We start from the raw sequence: 19,333 nt of genomic DNA, 5'->3' as shown, positions 1-19,333 counted from the left end.
GGTGAATTTGGTGCCATAACCTAGACTGCCTCGGATCCAGACACTGGAAATTATGAGCTGATATAACCTCATTCCAGTTTTTCAATGTCAGAAAGTATTAAAAATTGAGCCAAGGGATGAAGCAGAACAACATTTATGAGTGTTCAAAAAAAAAAATAGCTGGAGGTTCTGCCAGATCTGCAGACATGAAGGCTACTGGCGAGAACCGTCTCCTCACATTTATTACAAATGAAGAGTCAGAGCAGATTGAACTGGACTAATTTAGATAAATGCATCTCAAGAAGGTGCGGTGTCGTTTTCAAAACATGCAAGCCGCAGGTGAGATTTACAGCATGCGCTGCCTTCTAACTTTTAGAGTAAACCACTGCTCTTTGTAACTCCTGAAATTAATCCACTCAATCAGTCAGTCACTGCCCTCGTGTTCAACCCTGTATCACTAAGACCTCCTGCTTCCACCTCTGAAAAATTACCTATCTTTACATTTGCCTTCCGACGCCCGTGTTCAGGACTTTCCATCGCCTCAGCCCTTCCTGTCTCTGTAACTCTACCAGCCCCACAACTCTCCAAGGCCTCTGTGCTCTGCCGAGTCTTCCCCGTTGAGCAACCTAATTCCCTTCACAAACTGTGGAGAGAAACACAAACTGGAGGGTCACTGACCTGCAACATTTACTCTGTCCCTCTCTTTACAGATGCTGCCAAACCTGGTACATATTTGCAGCATTTTCTGTTTCCATTTCTAATCTCTCTTCCGTGGTTTGCTGTCAATTGTTTTCTGAAGATGCTCCTGCGAAGTGGCTCAGGACATTCTGCTAAATTAAAGCGACTACATAAATGCTGTTAAGGTTGTTGCTGCTACTAATTGATGTGCTGATACAAGATGCTTCATCAAACATTTTACTAGTTCAAGAAAAAACTAAAATTTAGATGACAGGCAGATTCTCCCGTACGCCGTTCACTGGCAGCGGGAGATTATTATAGGGTTGCATCAATAAGCCAAAGTAACACAAAGATGTGCTTCCCACAGCATGCACCTCAGTGATATTCGGTGCTCCCATGTACACTGCACTAGAACGGTCAAGCACAGAATTACTGCTCGATTTCAGCACGGACAGTTGTCACCTCAGTTCCACACTAGATTTAGGGTCCTTCCCAAGACAGATGAAAAAAAAAAAAAAGAGTCCAACTCACCTCCTAGCAGCGGGCTCATCATGTTTTTAGGTCTCATGAAACAAACAGTCTTTTGAGAAAGATTGTGCTTTTTAAACAAGAAAAGGTGAAAATTGCATGAAATATGGAAACAGACTTCACAGGCATCCATCTCATTTGTGAGATCCTCAGTGAGTGATGCAAAAATATTGCCCAAGTTGTCATTATTAGTAGAGATTTATGATTATTGTCACTGGCTTACATATTGGGCTTCAGGGCAATAACAGCTAATTCACTAGCAAGTACCAATGCCTAGTGAACATTTTCATTTAACGCACAATGTCTTCATTTAAATCTCAAAAAACCTGGTCCAAAATCACCTAACAGAGTTCTTTACCTAAATAGGACATTACAGACTGATAGTAACATGCGGATTAGGAATGCAACTAGCAAATCCGATCCTCTCGCTTTTTAAATCTAATTCCTATGCTATGAAACTATCAAGGGCATAGCTTGTATGAATTGATTTGTGGTGAGTCACTAATAGTTACAAAATAATGGGAAATGTTATATTTCGTAGGAGCAGCTATAAAAATTGCCTCCATAATAAGTTGGAAATTTTTATTCAACTCAATTTTCTGTTTTCCTTTTGTTTACCAGAGAATTAAAAAAATACGTTGTTAACCACTCAACTGAAACGCTTGAGCATTTATTTCTTGGAATTCATTTTATTTTATACATTTCCTTAAATGTATATTGATGGTAAACTTCTCTAAACACGCTGGTGATAGCATCAGCTCTTCTGTCCCAATGGGTGGAGTGCAATTGCTTCCCTTGGGGTGGGCTTCATTGGCCTACTGTGTATAGAACCATATGCGAGATGGTGTAGCTTGATGTTTTGTGTAACATCAGCAAACATCTGCTTTCCATGTGTATTCCCATGTCTGCCAAAAATAGATAAAGTAATTTTAGAAAAAGTAACAGATAGGCAGGGCTGCACTATTACTGCAGTACTGTAAAAACGATCCCATATTCTTTTCTGCTTTCCATGTCTGGTAGTAACTGCTCCACTTAAACATATGCCTGACGTAGAGTCACAGAGCTTTATACCAAAGAAAGAGACCCTTTGGCAGTCTGTGTCTGCATCGGTCATCAAGCATCTATCTATCTATTCTAATCCAATTTTCCAGCACTTGGTCCATAGCCTTGAAGACATGGCTGCAGAGATTATTTGCCACTTTTGAGGCCAGAGTATATAAAGAGTGCAAGGTTCAATGATAAGACCAGTAAACTGTGTCCATCACATTCTCCATCGGTGGTGAAAAATTGGAATAACTGGGTGATCCAGCTGACCAATACCAGTATGAGAAGACAACTTGGAAATGTGCTTCCCAGGTTCTGTTAGTATCCATCTGCGTAACGGAATGCCCCTCTCAAAATATCTCTCTACCTTTTCTCTGGGAAATGTTTGAAGTGCACTCAATAAGCTCTATTAAAAAACTGTAAGCGGAAGGCAGCATGTGGTTAGCACTAGGACTGCCGCGCTGAGGACCTGGGTTTGAATCCAGGCCCTGGTCACTGTCCATGTGGAGTTTGCACATTCTCCCCATGTCTGCGTGGGTTTCACACCCACAACCCAAAGATGTGCTGGTTAGGTGGATTGGCCACAATAAATTGCCCCTTAATTGAAAAAAAAAATAATTGGCTACCCTAAAAAAAAAATGTAATTAAAACTCTAAGTTGAATAGGTTTTGAGCGAGTTCAAATTGGGCACTGTTTCCCCACAGTGACATGGATGAGAATTGGAATGCAGTGTGTGGAGGTTTAGGGATATGAATCCACATTGTATTGCATCATGGCGCAGTAGCTTGGGGGTTCACCTTGCGTCACTGGTACAATATCTTTGGAAATAAGTTATCTATAAATTGTGGTATTGGGTATTTGTCAATAACCTTTCATAACCATATCCTGAGCATTAATCTTCCTGGAGCAATGTCATCCCCAAACACCTGAACAACACACCAGCAAACATGGCAGAACAAAGCCAAAATCATACCAAAGCCTTCAGATAACACTGAAAGTAGTCAAGAGAGATATTTCTGACAGTGATCCCAAGGTTGTTCAGATAATGGTTAGCTTGATTCAAGCATGGCCCTCATTGTGTATGTTGCCTCCTGAGCACTATGGTTAACACTATGGACTTGTAATTAGTCTCTGGTAACCTCAATGCTTGATCCATTATGAGAAATGTTGGTCAAACATTGCACAAAATAGTTTACCTTTAGTGGGTTAGATCGCCTCATTTCCTAATATGTAAACTTAGATTTTTTTCCATACAAGAGAACGTTTCAATAATTGATTTAATTACATTTTAAGGATCAGTGCTCAAGTAGTTCACGTATTTGTCTATTCTAACTTGCTAATCAATTTATCACCCAAGGGGAGCGATGCTGCCGGCTTGGAAGATTAGTTACATATTGAACTGAAACAGCGCCACACTTCCAGCACAATCGCAATGCAACATTTGAATACGGTGTCAACTTTGCCAAAGGGTTTCCCATTCTGATCATAATTTAATTAACAATAGGTAGAATTCATTAAATTACAAAGCAGAAAGGATCATAAGAACTAAACAGGGGCAAAGTATGTCTAAAGCTTTATTACCATTGTCAGGTTTACTGGTGAGGCTTATTTGACTCCCAAGAAATTGCTATCTTCCAATTACAGTGCACTAGTTGAAGCTAGATCAGTTGTTAATTTTACATCGGAAATAGATAGATTTTTGTTCAGCAATAATATGGATATGGGCCAAAGGCAGGTAGATGGGGTTAGGTCACAGATCAGCCATGATCTCATTGAATAGTGGGGCAAGCTCAAAGGGCTGAATGATCTACTCCTGTTCCGAGTAACACTTACTTAATCATTTACATTGAGGTATATAGTTGTATTATTTCCAAGTTATAGATCCTTTAAAGTAGAACTGAGAGGATTGAAATTTACAATGGGCAGATTCTCCACGTGTTTCTCTGTGGCGCACTGTTCCTGCCACTTCTCAATGGGATTTCCCATTATAACCACCCCACGCCGCCAGGAAGCGTGCTGGCCGGGGTGCACTGCCCGGGAGGAAAAGTGAATCGCAATAACCCGGAGAATTCCAGCCAATATCTCCGAATTATCTCAAAGTAGAAAGATATAATTTTATCATGTAATTTTATACTTTACGCATATAATTAATATAAATTGAAATCCAACATTTCAGAACACAAATTATAAAAATTGTCTTCAATTTGCATAATTTTACCACAATGAATAATTGTAGACGAAGATACAAATAACATACTAGAAATATCTAGGGGCAAATAAAGTGAGGAAACTGAACTGAAGAAGTGTTATATTCGACGTGAAACATTAACTCCGTTTCCCTCGCTAGAGATGCCGCGACACCTGCTGAATATTTCCAGCACTCTGTTTTTATTTGTAAATGTTGAAGTTCGGAGAGATTTGGGTGTGCTTGTACAAGGAATACAAAATGTTGGCAGAGGTACAGCAAGCAATTCGGAAAGCAAATGGCATTTATTGCAAGGGAATTGGAGAATAAGAATAACAAAGGGTGGAATTCTCTTCCCTCCTCGCCCCTCGCGGGGGAACCCACTTGGGACGGGTGGGGGGCAAACTCCGCAGGACCAGAAGATCCCCCCAGAGGGATGGACTGGAGAATTCCACCCAAAGTCTTGGTACAACTGTACAGGACTCTGGTGGGACCACATCTGGATTATTGAGGGCAATTCTGGTCTCTATATTCAAAGAAGCATTGGAGGCAATGTAGGGAAAGTTCGCTAGACTGATTGATCCCTGGGATGAGGGTTGCCCCATGCAATACTGAAAGGTTGAGACAATTGGGTCCGCATTTTCTGGAGTTTAGAAGAATGAGAGACAATCTCATTGAGACATTCAAGATTCTGAAGGGTTGTTTCCTCGGCTGAAAAATCTAGCACACGCAGACAGGGCCTGCTCATTTAGGACTGAGGTGAGGAGAAATTTCTTCACTCAAAGAGCCGTGAATCTTTAGCATTCTCTTGTTCAGAGGGTTGTGGATGCATTATTATTGAATATATTTAAGGCTGGGATCGACAAACTTTTGGTTTTTCAGGAAATCAAGGGATTTGGCAAGCGGGCGGGGAAGTTGAAGCTCAAGATCAGCAATGATTCTATTGAAAAGCAGAGCAGGTTTGATGGGCATATGGCCTTCCCCTGCTCCTGTTTCTTATCTTCTTATGGCAGGAGAATTGTTGAACAGGAGTGGAACGTGCAGGCAGGAAGCAGCCACAGTTTTGGTCCCCTTGGCTCCACATTGGGGCAAGTAGAAAGCAAAAACATTGGCTGCCTGCTGCATTCCTTTAAAGATTGCTGGTTAAGTTGTTATCGACCCAGTTTTTGTTTAATTTGGTCTCGAGGGCTGAAAGTGTTATTAGACCTTTGACTAGTATCGCTTGTGCAGAATACATGTAAGTTTAGTGTTGGAGATTGCTTTGAGAGAACTTAAATTACGTTATATCAAGATGAAAGGTGGCACACTAGCAAGATTAGTTTATACCCATCTGCTATTGAGCTGCCAACCTGGACACACCAATCTTCCAACGACAAAACACAACTACCTGGGTGGTTGCCCGAGCCGGTGCAGACTCGATTGTCCGAATGGCCTCCTTCTGCACTTTAAATTCTATGATTCTACCTCAGAGTTAAGGTAAGCACAGAGCTAGTTCCATCGGTGCAGCAATCGGCATGGTCACTGAATGGCACAGCTGTCCAATGTTGCATTTCCCAAAGTAGAGGCAATCTTCATGGTAACTGCAATCATTTGGGCAGTGGGTTTTGCTCTCCTGCTTCCAGTCCTTATTCCACCTCAACTTCACGCTGTAACTCACCTGATACTACCTCCTCAAACTCACTAACTGCACCCTCTGGTGTTTGTTTATCAGTGACAGTGTTGCAGGCATTGGGCGAAAAGAACACAGCGCGCTGCGAGGGCTGTCTTGTTCTGAGTCACTGACAGTGCCTTCAGGTTACATTTTCATATTTAAGATGGGGTCTAGGATACTGACGGCATGGACATATTGGTGAAGCAATTATGATTGAGAATATACAAAGAGGCCAGAATTGGAGAAGCACAACTACCTCAGAGGATTGTGGGAAGGATTGAGACAGGGAAGGACAAGGAGAAATTTGAAAACAAGGACAAAAATTTTAAAATCAAGACATTGTCACGTGAGAGTACCTTTAAGAAATAGGTGGGTCATGTGAGAGTACCTTTAAGAAATGGGTGTTTACTACTGCAGTGATGTCAGAGAGTGGGTGGAGCTGGGCTGTCTGTCAGCTTTTTACTTTTGTTTTTGAGCAGGCTGCTATAGAGTGAATGTTTGGTTTCATTTTCAGTGTTGGAGCTGAAGCCAGGCCAAGCAGGTGTACTGATCTCACTGCCATGATAAGACTATCTCTTGATCATTTGGCGAATTCAGAATTCTAAATGTTCTCAGTAGTAAATGTAAACCTAATGTGCTTGTTAAGAAGGTGTTTCTTTTGTCTTCTGGATGTTGTTTGGGAAGTTATTAAGGGTTACTCAGTGTTGTATTCTTTGGGGGTTGTATTTGAATTAATGGTTGCTAAGATGTTCACCATGTTTTAAAATGGTTAACTTGAGTTCATAGAATAAACATTGTTTTGCTTTAAGAAATACTTTTCCATTTCTGCTGTACCACACCTGTAGAGTGGGCCGTATGCTCCCCATACCACAAGCTATTAAAAGTTGTGGGTCAGGTGAACTCCATGATACACTTTGGGGTTCTCTAAACCCTGGCCCATAACAACACTGACCAGAAACGTAGGTCAGTGAGCACAGAGGTGATGGGGGTAATGGGACTTGCTCTGAGTTAGGGCAGCAGTGTTGTGGATTACCTCAGGTTTACTGAGGGTAGAATATGGGAGACCAGCCAGGAATGCAGGAATTGTTAAGTCTAGAGGCATGGATGCATGTTTTCACAGCAGATGAACTGTGACAGGAGCGAGGATGAGCAATGTTATATAGATGTGAATAGATGGTGTAAGAGATGGCACAAATGTGAGGATAGAAACTCAAAATCAGCCTCAAATGGACTAGGTAGCCAGAAGTTTGCATCAGGGTCTGAAAACAATGGCTTCGGTCTCCCTAAGCAAAAGATTTCTGCTCATTGCTTGTTGGAGAAGCAGTCTGATAATTTAGTAAAAGTGGAGGGGGTCAGGAGGGCTGGTGGTGGGGTAGAGCTGGGTGTCATCAACATACATGTTAAAATTAACACCTTTGAATGATGTCACCAAGAGGCAGCATGTAGATCAGAAACAGGAGGGGGCCAAGCCCCTGCCAGAAGGACATCAGTGGAGAGGCATTGAAGTATGGTGCGGCCAAACAGGTCAAAGGCTGCAGGCAGGTCAAGAATAATGAGGAAAGAAAGTTGACCTCCATCACAGTCATTTGTGACTTTGATAAGATCCCATCTGGAATACTTCATGTTATTTGGACTACCAAACCTAAGAAAGATTCACCAGAACTACAGCAAAGTTTCAAGAGTTAAATTAGAAGGATGGGATGCATCACACCGACTTGCCTTGTATCCCATTCAGTTTAGAAAGTTGAGGGTTGATCAAATCGAAGTCTTTAAGATGCTTAAGGAATTTGACAGGGTAGGTACAGAGGAACTGTACTGGTGGGGGGAATCCTAGAACAAGGTACCCAGAATCTTAAAACTAGAGCTCGGACATTTAGGAGTGAAGACAGAAAACACTTTTTCCACACAAACCTCAGTGGAATTTGGAAATTCATTCCTCAAAAGAATGTGAATGTTGGGTGAACGGAAATTTTCAGGATTGAGACTGATGGTTCTTTAGGGTAAGGTATCGGGGATAGTGAAGGAAGGCAGGTCAATGCAGTTGAGCTACAAGTCAACCACAACCTAAGTAAATAGCAGAACAAGATTGAGGGGCTGAATGAGCTATAATACTTAGGACAGTGCCAGAAATCCAATGTACATACATGCAGAATTTCAGAATTAGAAAAATAATCTGTATTTAAAAGTTTGTTAGTGAGTTGTTATGGTACAATAATTTCTTTCAAAGGTAGACATATCGGAATGGGAGATTTTTGCTAAATCTGGTTAAGTGTAATACATCGCAGTGGTCAACCTTTCAGCTGATGGGTTGTTGCCTGTCTCAGTTGTAAATATCAGATTACACCCTGAGAGTTATTTTCATCATGGCATCCATGTCTTGAATCCAGAAAGGATGACTAATGGAGAATGGCATGATAACTGGGCATCAGGTTAGGGTATGATGGAGGCACACTCAGTCCAGTCGACCCTGCAATGATCTCCCTACTGACATCTGGGGCTGATGCCAAAGTGCTGTCCTATCGTCAAGTAATAGTCTGACATGTCTAAGAGCCAATGTTCCAAACGCCTTCAACACGATCCCCGAGTATGTTCTCCCGCATCAATAGGACAGCACTACCAGCAGTGGGGCACAGTACTATACTGCTGGTGGGGAGTAGCCTTGGCAATCCTCAACATCAACTCCGAACCCTATGAGGTTTCATGGCATCAGGTCAAACATTAGCAAAGAAATCTTTTTGCAGATTACCAGCCACCACCCTCCTGCTACTTAAGAATCAATCGGTCTCCATATTGAACACCACTTGGAGGAAATACTGAGAATATTAGGGCACAGAATATACTTTGGATGAAGACCTGGCTAACCTGTCAGTTTGAGATTCTGGTAGGTGGTGTGCGAATCTACATGGGCTAATTTAAAAATTGGCCTCATAGGTCGAATCGGGACTCTCAGAAGCAGCAGAACTGTATTCCACCACAATGTATACCTTCACGGTCCAGCATATCCCTCAGATCACCCTTACCACTCAGATCACCCTTTCCACCGAGCCAGATATCTATCCCAGGTTCAAATAAAGATGTAGAAGAGCCACTTACAAGAACTGGATAACATTAGTTTGGGGGGGGGGGGGGGGGGGGGGGGGGGGGGGGTGTTAATGGTAACTATGGGTCATTTGTTTTGGCATGTTTATGTTAACATGCGGGCTAAGGTCTGGGGTTTGGTGGGAGGACGGGATCATTGTTACTGACATGGGGATTGACATTACATTTGTTACTGATTATTGTTTATTGTTGGGTGTAAATTTGGGAGAAAGTGAAAAAGGAGGAGAAAAAATATATATATTTTTTTAATGTAGAAGAGCACAGCAAGCATACTTTAAAGTGAGGTGCCAATCTGGTGAAAATGCAGCACAAGACAACATGCACACTACACAGCAGAAGCAGTATGCCAGTTAAAATAATTTAGTGGTCTCTAAAATAATTTGATGGATTGGGTCAAAGTTCTGCAGCCCTTCCACTTCGAGGTGTTGTACAATTAAGCCATTAAATGGGAGGAAGGAGGCTCCATGAACATCCCTATCAATGTTAGCAGAGCTCGGCACGAGTGAAAAGATAAGATAAAGAATGTTCAGAATCATCTTCAAACATAAATGTCAAATTGATTCTCAGCCTCCTCCTGAGATACCCACCATTACAGATCCCAGTCTTCAGTTAATTCAATCCATATGATATGAAAAATGAGCCAATTGCACTGGACAACACGCTGCTGTAATGTTGACCTGTTACAACCTCTGACCATGCTGTTCCAGTGCTATTCCAATGCTGCTAGAACACAAACATCCAATAGGGAACAAATTGCAATGTCCTGTCCACAGAAAGTATGATAAATCCACACTGGTCAATTACCAATGAACATACTCTGATTCCATCAGTAAAACGATGGAAGAAGTTGTCAACATTGCTATCAAGAGGCACCTGGCTCCTCAATTACAAGTCCACCAATTAATTCGACCATCATGATTTGCATCCAGGCCTCATTAAAACTTTTGTATATAAACAAAAAAAAAAAGAGGCGAGTTGAGAATGACTGCATTTGATACCAAGGCAGCATTCAGACTAGCGTGGCACCAAGGAGCCCAAGTAAAACTGGTCAATGGTGATCAGGAAGAAAACCCTCCAGTATTTGGAGTCATACCCGCCAGAAAAGAAGATGGCAACTGTTTTTTTTAGAAGTCAATCATTTCAGCCACAGAACCCAATTACAGGAATTCTTCAGGCTGGTGGCTTCAGACAAGCTATGTTCAGTTGCTACATCAGTGACCTTCCATTCATCGTCGATATTCACTGATGATTGCACCATGTTCATCGCCATTTCCAATACCTCAGTGACTGAAGCAATCCATGGTCACATGCAGCTAGATAAGGATCAGCCATGCACCATTCAGCCCCCTGAGACTTCTCCATTATCCCATATGATCAAGGCTGATCTTTTACCTCAATTCCACCTTGTCACTTGCTCCCCGTAACCCTCGATTTCTTGAGACCAAAAACCTATTCATTTCAATCTTGAATATACACCGCAATGTAACACCACAACCCTCTGGGATTCACAATTCCAAATATTCACAACCCCTTGAGTGAAATAAAAATTCTTCTTCTCTCAGTCCTAAATGATTGACCCCCACATCCTGACCCTGATCCTCCCCCCCCCCCCCCCCCCCCCCTCCACCATGTTTGATATTCCCCAGCAAAGGGAAACAACCTTTTACTATCTACCCTGTCAAGCCCATCATAATTGTGTTTGTGTCGATAAGGTCACCTATCATTTTTCTAAACTCCAGATAATAATGGGTCAGTTTCTCATTCCAGGAACCAATCTAGGTGAACATTCGCTGTAGAGGCTTCACGGCAAGTACATCCTTCTTTCGCTATGAAGATCAAAACTGTGCACAGGTGTGGTCCTACATATTTGCAGTAAACGTGATTATTCTTGTTCTCCAATCTCCTTGCAATGAAGACCAACATGCCATTTCCCTTCCTAGTTGCTTGCTGCACCTACATGCTAACTTTGTGTTCCTTGTAAAAATACACCCAAGTGTCTCTGAACATCAACATTTACCACCCCCTCTCTTGTCCGACTTTTTACGTGCTGTCTCAAAAAGCTCTCCTGGATTCACTTTAAGAATTCCACCCCCTCTAAGCCGGTCACACTTTGCCTATACAAATTAGTATTGGGGAAGTTGAAATCCTCTACTATTAATACCTTATTATTTTTACATTTCTCTGAGATTAGCCTACATATTGTTATATTATCTCGTGCAATATAGTATATTACTCTTTTGAACCAGCCGAATTCATGAAATGAACAATAGTCTTCTTGTAAAGATGAACTAATTTACTGAGTAACATAAATAATATTTGTGAGTCCTTTTTACTTAATACTCAACTAGTAAAAGAAATAAAGTACAGTAAAGATAACTAAACAATGTAATAATGAACTAACTTCTCTCTCTCTCTCTAGCTATTCAACTTCTTTCTCTGACTATTGTATGTCTTGTCTGTTCACTCTCCTGAAGCACACTCTCAGAAAGAGCAGGAAAGTCCTTTTTGTATCACTTGATAGTGAGACATCTAGTGTTGAATTGACTGTACTAGTTTTACATACATTGGTCACGTATATTGATATACACAGAGATCACTACACATATCTGCTGTTTTATTGCTCCTGGCTGTTTTGCGGCCTACAGTATACTCCCAGAAATGCGATTGTCCCTTTTTGTTTTTAAGTTATATCACCTCAGTTGAGGAGCCTACTACTCCTCATAGCAGTAATTGACTCCTTGATCAATACTGGAACACCACCTCCTCTTATACACCCTCCCCTGCCCCAATTCCCAAGTATACTTTGACTGTCTCTCAATCAGCTGAGGGCTCTCCCAACTGTCTGTTCGCCTTCTGATAACAAGTCAGACATATGATGGAACATTCTTCACTTTCTTGGATTGGTACAGCTGCAACAATACTCAAGAAGCTCAACACTCTTCAGGACATAGCAGTACGCTTAATTGCTACCCCATCCAGAAACTTAAAATTTCACTTTCTCCAGACCCAGCGTACAGTGATTGTGTATAATCTAAAATTTCCACTTCAGCAAAATGCTAAGTGTTCTTTCGCAGGACCTCCAAAATCGGACCTCCACTATGTAGAAGCACAAGGGCAGCAGGTGAATGGAAACACCATCATCTTCAAGTTCCCCTTCAAATCACATGCTAACCAACTCGGATATGTATCATTGTTCCTTCATCATTGTTGGGTCAACATCCTAGAACTTGCCACCGAATTGCTTTGTGGAAATAATTTTACCAAATGGACTCCAGTGGAAAAAGAAGAAGGCCTACCACCATATGCTCGAGGATGGCAGTGCCAAGGTAACCGGGTGCCAGTTGGAGTGCCAAGGTACCACCCTGCCCAGGGGCAGACCATTCAGGGGTCTCTAATGGCCTGGGAGACCGCCCCACAGATGCCATTACACCTGGCCCACGTGTGAACCAGTGCTAAACAGTGCCCGGCAAGTACTCCCAGGTGTGGCTGTTACTTCCCGGACCCCAGGAGAATACGGCTATCTGGATTTTGCCCAGCGATGGCGAGACCCAGATCGTTGCGACTCATGAGATTCAGATGAATCTTAGTGTTTGCAAAAGACAAAAGATACAGTTGCCTAGTTTCAACGATTGTGCTACCTTTTAAGGTCGTAAGACAACTACTGCAGCCTTCATGAACTTTCTAAAAAGACAATTCTACTGCGGTGCCTTGAGAGAAGCAAAAGGTGATCTAAGGGTAACAAATTCTCATATTTAATGCAACAGGTTGGTAAATTACAAATTGAGGAGCATCATTAACACAACTGGTCATATAAAAATAACAATTTAGCTGATACTGTTTTTTAACTCACCATCTTTTATTTTTCTTGTTAAGTGTTAGTTTAAGTTAATTGTACATTTTTAGATTCAAATAAATCATTTTTATAAATTGGTAACAAGCTTGAATAATTGACATTTATCAGAACAACTTCTGTTGTGTAAGTGAAAAGTCAGCATTTTCAACCAAAGTGTATTCATTTCACTCTGTGATGAGCAGGAATGTGATATAAATTAATTTTATTATCTGCAACCATTTGAGAACCGGAACATTTTTGCAGCATATTCACGAATTGTATGTAATAAAACACATAAAAGTCCAGTGTTACTGAGTATAATAATGAAGTATTGATTTCACACAGTTGCAAAAGAAATAAATAGCAAATATTTTATTATGCAACCTAATAAGTCAGGATGTCTGAAGGTTTGTAAATTAACACAGCAAGGAATCTGATATGTTTCCTGTTATGTTCTGCTGCATTTGATGCCAGGAACACAGTAAACATAAACATGCAGGATAAATACATGAAATGAAAGGGTTGTGAAGATTAATACCTCCTGGAACACAAGAGTATACTGATTTTATAAGCAACTGGAAAAGCAAAAAACAAAAAACAAAACATAGGTTCCCTCAGTGTCTGATAGAGAACTCTATCTTGATTAAAATCCTGAGGCCAGATTCAAAATAGATCAGTACCTGTGTGTAAGAGGTACATGGTCACGTTCTTTAGTGCTTTATAGTGAGAGTGCTGCGGCCTTTTTAAAGCAAAGAGTAGGCATTTCGGAAATTAATATTCCAAAATATTTTCTGATCAAGGACATTTTGAAAGCCAATTGTCTCAAAATGAATGAGTTTTGCTGACAAACGTCTCCATGTACCCGTCTCTATCAATTTTGCAATTGACTGACCAATTGTATTACATTAATTGCTTGTTGCAAGATTACATACAATGACAGAGCTATGGAATAAACTGTTCATTTACTTGAGCACTCAGGTTGCCATGACCACCCCTTTCTCTGCCACAAATTGCATTTAAATAACACGACTGAGGGCTTATCAGCTTCCCTCTAACATCAGTTCAATTATTTGGAAATTATGTCATGGAAGGATGGGCGTTGCTCAGCATCTGTGTAGGTGCAACTTACTCATAATTCACAACAGGGCAAGAGGTGTCATGGCAACACAACTAACTCAAATACTGTAACACGGCACAGGGACCTCTGACCGGAGATGTGAACAACAGTGAAGACACATTTCCAATAAATCGTGAAAAGAATGGTTCTACCACAGGAGCTCCAATCTCCTTTGATAAAAACATTAATAATGTTACTGTCAAGCATTCATGACTGGATCATACACAGCGAAAGGTTAATTGTGACGGATGTTTAATTTCATAATTTCAGAAGATGTAGGCTGACAATAAATGTTCTTTGAAAATATGTTTTGTTTTCAAGACTAATCTTATGTTTCCAGCCGCTCCAGACCGGAGGTAATTTATAGGATTTTTTTTTTTCACACATTTGTTAAGACTCTTGTACAGTGAAGCAGGAAATTTTGGCTTTTGAATGAAATACTATTGCCAGTGATGAAGTGCTTATATTGAATATAAGCTTCTACGTGTCAATATAACGGTTGTCTAAGAGAATGCAACATCCTGATAATTATTTTTTAAAGGAGGGGTTAATTTTGTATTTTGTGACTGTTGTCTAGCAGAGGAAACATGATTCAAGATCTGGAAAACACACGCTAGCTGCTCTGCAGTGCAGTGTGACAGGTTGTAAAGACTCATGAGAGTTACAGCAGCACTTTGGGTATACCCCCCTCCTCCCTCTCGAGTATTCCTGCATGGCAATTAATATCAAGAAGGAAAGCAGCGAGTACAAGCTGCTTGTTTCTAAGAACTCAATTAAACCACAATTCCACACCCCCAGCCATCCGAGTGCTGTTTAAATAAAAGGGAATAAATACAATTTACTGAAGAATCTGCCTTTATGTGTATTGCATCACTGACAAATAGCCCCCAAAACAGGCAAAAGCATTTATTAGCCCTAGTGCTCTCATTTTAATCTATGTATTTTTCAGAGTAACTGAACTGTGAAACGATTTCCCTCAGAACATCATTTTAATGAGTGATTTTACGCTATCGACTAGAAGGGAACAGTGATAGTGGCAAGAGCAGTTCTGCTATTCTGTCTGAATGAGCACCTACCAGTCGGTGTGCGGTTCATCAATGACGAGGAGGATTTTGGCTTTCTTGGCAGCCCCAGTGGATGTTTGCTCCACTAATCCGGCAGCGGCCGCCGCCGTAGTTTGCTTGACAGCATTTGAAATGGAGCTGAAGAAGCTGCTTCCTGTGGACTGGCTCGACTGCCTTCTTTCTGGGGTGGGGGAAACCGGCGGAGGGGGTTGAGGGGGATCTGGCCGCTGCAGGTCAGTCATGTATCCATTTGGCAAATTAGCAATAAAGCTGCTATCAGAAAGCCTCCGGCGCAGAAAGTTCATCATTTGTGCTGAATCCGACGGTGAAGACCAAACCGGAACAACGATAGACAGGCTCGGTGCCCAGCAGTTAGAGAGGGGAGTTTCAGAAGCAGGTCTGTGCAGTGAGCAAGCTTCTGTGCGATGCCTTTATAGCTCTGTCTCTAAAGAGTGTTCACCTGGAGAATCAGGACGGCACATATGCTGACGTCTCCCTGCCACAGCTGCTGCTGCTGAGTCTATAGTAACAATCGGTGCCTTGCTCTTTCTGCCGTGCTGTCCTCTGCCTTCCTTGACAGAGGCTCCGCTCAGACACGGTAACTGGCTGATTAGCCAGTCAAGTGCAAACTGCCGAGCCTGCCACAATCCAGATTGCTCCAAGTGATGTGCTCTTGAATGTTATAGGCGGCGTGGAGTTGTCACATGGCAGCCAGTGAATCCCCCATATAAATATTCAGATTAAAGGTGGGACGCTGCCTTCTTTGCCAATGTGGCTTTTCACTTCCTGCATTTCTTTCTGACTTTTCAGATCTGCCTTTTAGCTGCTGGGCCAATAATGAATATTGAACATATACATTTCCCTGCATTTCAAATGATCACCAGGCAAATGGATGCGCTGCAATGTGCTTTATTTATAGCTTTCCGATGACAGCGGTTAGCAAATGCACACAGCAGCAGCCTCTCAATGTGTAACGTCTTTGCATTTAATTCCTAAGGTTCCTCATAGACATGGTAAAAATTTACCACTAAGATAACATTCCTTAATAAATGTTTTCCCTGCGATGCTCTTACGTTACAATAATCAGTATCTAGGTGAATAATCAATTAAATGGCCAAAGGTCTTTAATAATTATTTCTTCAGACATACCAAACAATTAACCAGTTACAGCACTGATCACTGTGTTACAGACTTGTGAGTAATTCTCCAAGTAAATGTGAAACTAACAAATAATTTGCTTTTGAAATTTCACATGCATTTTTGCCTCCAGAGAAAATAATGATTCAACATTTGAGAGGGAGTAAATGGGAAAATATGGTGCGACAATATGTAGTACCAGTGCTCCTATCATCCTTTTATAATCAGCTCTTCATGTTGTAGATCTTTCGAAAACTGGGGATGTTGAAAAAATTGCTTGCTGGTTAACCCCTGCTTGTGTGTGTGTTCCAACCTATAATTTCTGCCAAATTGTGTTCTGAAAACGGCATATAATTAAACATCATGAGGTAGAAGTGTAGAGAACCACAGAAGAGGTCTCCCATTCCTGTAATTTTTGAATGAAGCAAAAGACTGCAAGCCTGTCACATTTGTATTCAAGGCACAGAAGTGCTGGGGACCCTCACAGGTTGCAACAATTACTGTACGTGAGAAAACCACAGACCTTTTGTGCAGGAAAAACCTGCCCTTGAAAATGTGGCTTGTTTGCAGAATCCAGCATGGTTTTATAATATGGAGGCTTGACAATCTGGCGTCATGTCAATATTGTGAGAGATTAGGAAGCCAAAGAGAAAGAAAAGATCATACCAATTTTTATTCTAATGGCAAATGTACAATATTTTGGCAAAGCCTGTTAAATTAAAAGCCAAATTGTATAACCGATTTGAGTTGTTTGCTAATGCCTTCCATTGAATGACAATAGCCATACAGAAGTGTTTATGTCAGGTCTCTATCACTGGTTATTACATTTCCAAGATGTGTTCAGTGACTGTTATCCAGAATTATGATGCTTGTTAAACAACCAAGAGGATATTCAATAAGCAACTCTTGGTGAATACATTACATATGCTTCCTGCAAAGTATCCACTTCATCTTTCTGTAGCTAATCATTGGAAATGTTTTTATTGGTTATTATTCTTGTGGCACTGTAGAGAACATTTATATACAGGAATTATATAATCAGAATAGATCATGTTGCTCCAGAATTTGTGTAAGTTTTTTAGCAAACCTCTAATAAGGTATAGTAAAACCTTCTAATGCACAGCTCCATGGTTACTGACTTCCCTCTCATTTATGAAACGGAGAGTTCACCCAAAAGTATTTTAAATCAATTGCAATCTTGTTGCATGCTTGGAAGAGACAATTCCTTAATGGAATTTACCCATCTGGCACAGTGTAAAGAAGAGATTTCGCTCGCTCGTATCTTATAAAAAACACAATATTGATTCTGTACCACATGGCTGGTTGGAGGACTGCTTCAGAGCAGAGGCTGTGTATGAGTTTGATTTATGTTAAACTCCTACTCCTCGATTACTATGATCACATTGATGTTGGAGTAATGTAATTAGCAAATTAATTTTTCAAGGTAGAAATAATTGCTGCAATAAAGTGTGTGCAATACTGTTGTGCTGAATATTCAAAAAACCTCCATCTTATTGTGCTTCTATTTAATAGCAGCTTTTCGCTATGATCACACCATGCTATGCTGTGGGCCTTAGCAGTCTGCACTTTCTGCCAAAGCAGGATCTGCATTTCAATGTGTGAAAAATACTTAATGGAGGATGGTGACTCTAAAGCACTTTCGAGTTATCAGCTGAAATAATGAAAATCAGAGTGATTTTGTATCTGCGTATATGAAAGCTTTTACAAATATCAAGAGAAATGTATATGATTCCATCAATTTTGCCAAAGGAATTTCTGAGCTCTTTAGCCTCAATTTGCCACTTGCTGGGGTCACCAGCATAATGTTGACAGGGTGGGAGGAAGTTTGTGTCCATTGGCTGACCCAAATCGATTTCCCAGCCTAGTTTCAATTGTGTTTGAGCTGGTTCCGAACAGCCTTCCCATCAGCATTTGGGATACAGGGGGTGAGGGGTAAAGGGTGGAATTGCTGCTGAGTTCAGGGACATATAACAGTGCGATAGAATTTAGAAGGTACAGTGCAGAAAGAAGCCATTCAGCCCATCAAGTCTACACTGGTTCTTGGAAAGAGCACCTTACTTCAGCCCACGTCTCCACCCTATCCCGTAACCCAGTAACCCCACCTTACCTTTTTTGGACATTAAGGGCAATTTAGCGTGGCCAATCCACCTAACCTGCACATCTTTGGATGGTGGGAGGAAACCGGAGCATCCAGAGGAAACCCACGCAGACACTGGGAGAACATGCAAACTCCGCACAAACTGTGACCCAAGCCGGGAATCAAACCTGGGGCCTTGGAGCTGTGAAGCAACTGTGCTAACCACTGTGCTACCATGCCGCCCGATGATGGACCAGAAGTTGCAATTGCTGGTGGAAGGACAACTTGCATAAAAGTGACAATCAATAGACCTGGCATTAATTACACTACCAACTTTGGGCATTTAATTGTTGCAAGGCTGGGCAGTTATTGTATGTTGCCATTGGTAACAGCCAGTGTCAGTAAAGTGTTAATGACAGGGGATGTGAAACGTGGTGATTTTTACATGTGAGCACTAATTTAAATGTGGCTATTCGTATCTGGATTTTCCTGGCTCACACTTCTGCTGGAAAACGGAGCCACTGAAAGGATGGGATTCTATCGGCACAGGCCGATCTATTTTCCCATGGTGGCTCTCCCCATTAATACTACAAAAATATCAATTAATACATGGAAAAAGTAACCTTCCTGTCAAACAAGTAGTGAGAAATTGGTGTTGCATAAATACATAGAAACATACATGGAAAATAGAAGCAGGAGGAGGTCATTTGGCCATTCGAGCCTGCTCCGTCATTCAGTAGGATCATGGCTGATCATCAAGTTCAATACTCTGATCCTGCATTCTCCCCTATCCCCTGATCTCTTTAGCCCCAAGAGCTATATCTAACTTATTGTTAAAAGTACACAACCTTTTGGCCTCAACAACTTTTTGTGGTAGCGAATTCCACATATTTACCACTTTCTGGGTGAAGAAATTTCTCC

At 41.3% G+C, this 19,333-nt stretch overlaps 1 protein-coding gene across 1 annotated transcript in view; it reads right to left on the bottom strand.

Moving 5' to 3' along the window:
• The window catches only part of syn2b (synapsin IIb), a 497,087-nt gene extending 481,238 nt beyond the window's left edge, over positions 1-15,849 (bottom strand). The window contains 1 exon segment of the mRNA XM_038812667.1: positions 15,190-15,849. Coding sequence (XP_038668595.1) covers positions 15,190-15,485 — 296 coding nt within the window. The 5' untranslated portion in view covers positions 15,486-15,849.
• Between the last annotated feature and the right edge of the window lie 3,484 nt (positions 15,850-19,333).

Source organism: Scyliorhinus canicula, chromosome 11, assembly GCF_902713615.1.
Source record: "Scyliorhinus canicula chromosome 11, sScyCan1.1, whole genome shotgun sequence".
In the NCBI taxonomy this organism is placed as follows: domain Eukaryota; kingdom Metazoa; phylum Chordata; class Chondrichthyes; order Carcharhiniformes; family Scyliorhinidae; genus Scyliorhinus; species Scyliorhinus canicula.
This window is presented reverse-complemented; position numbering and strand designations above follow the sequence as displayed.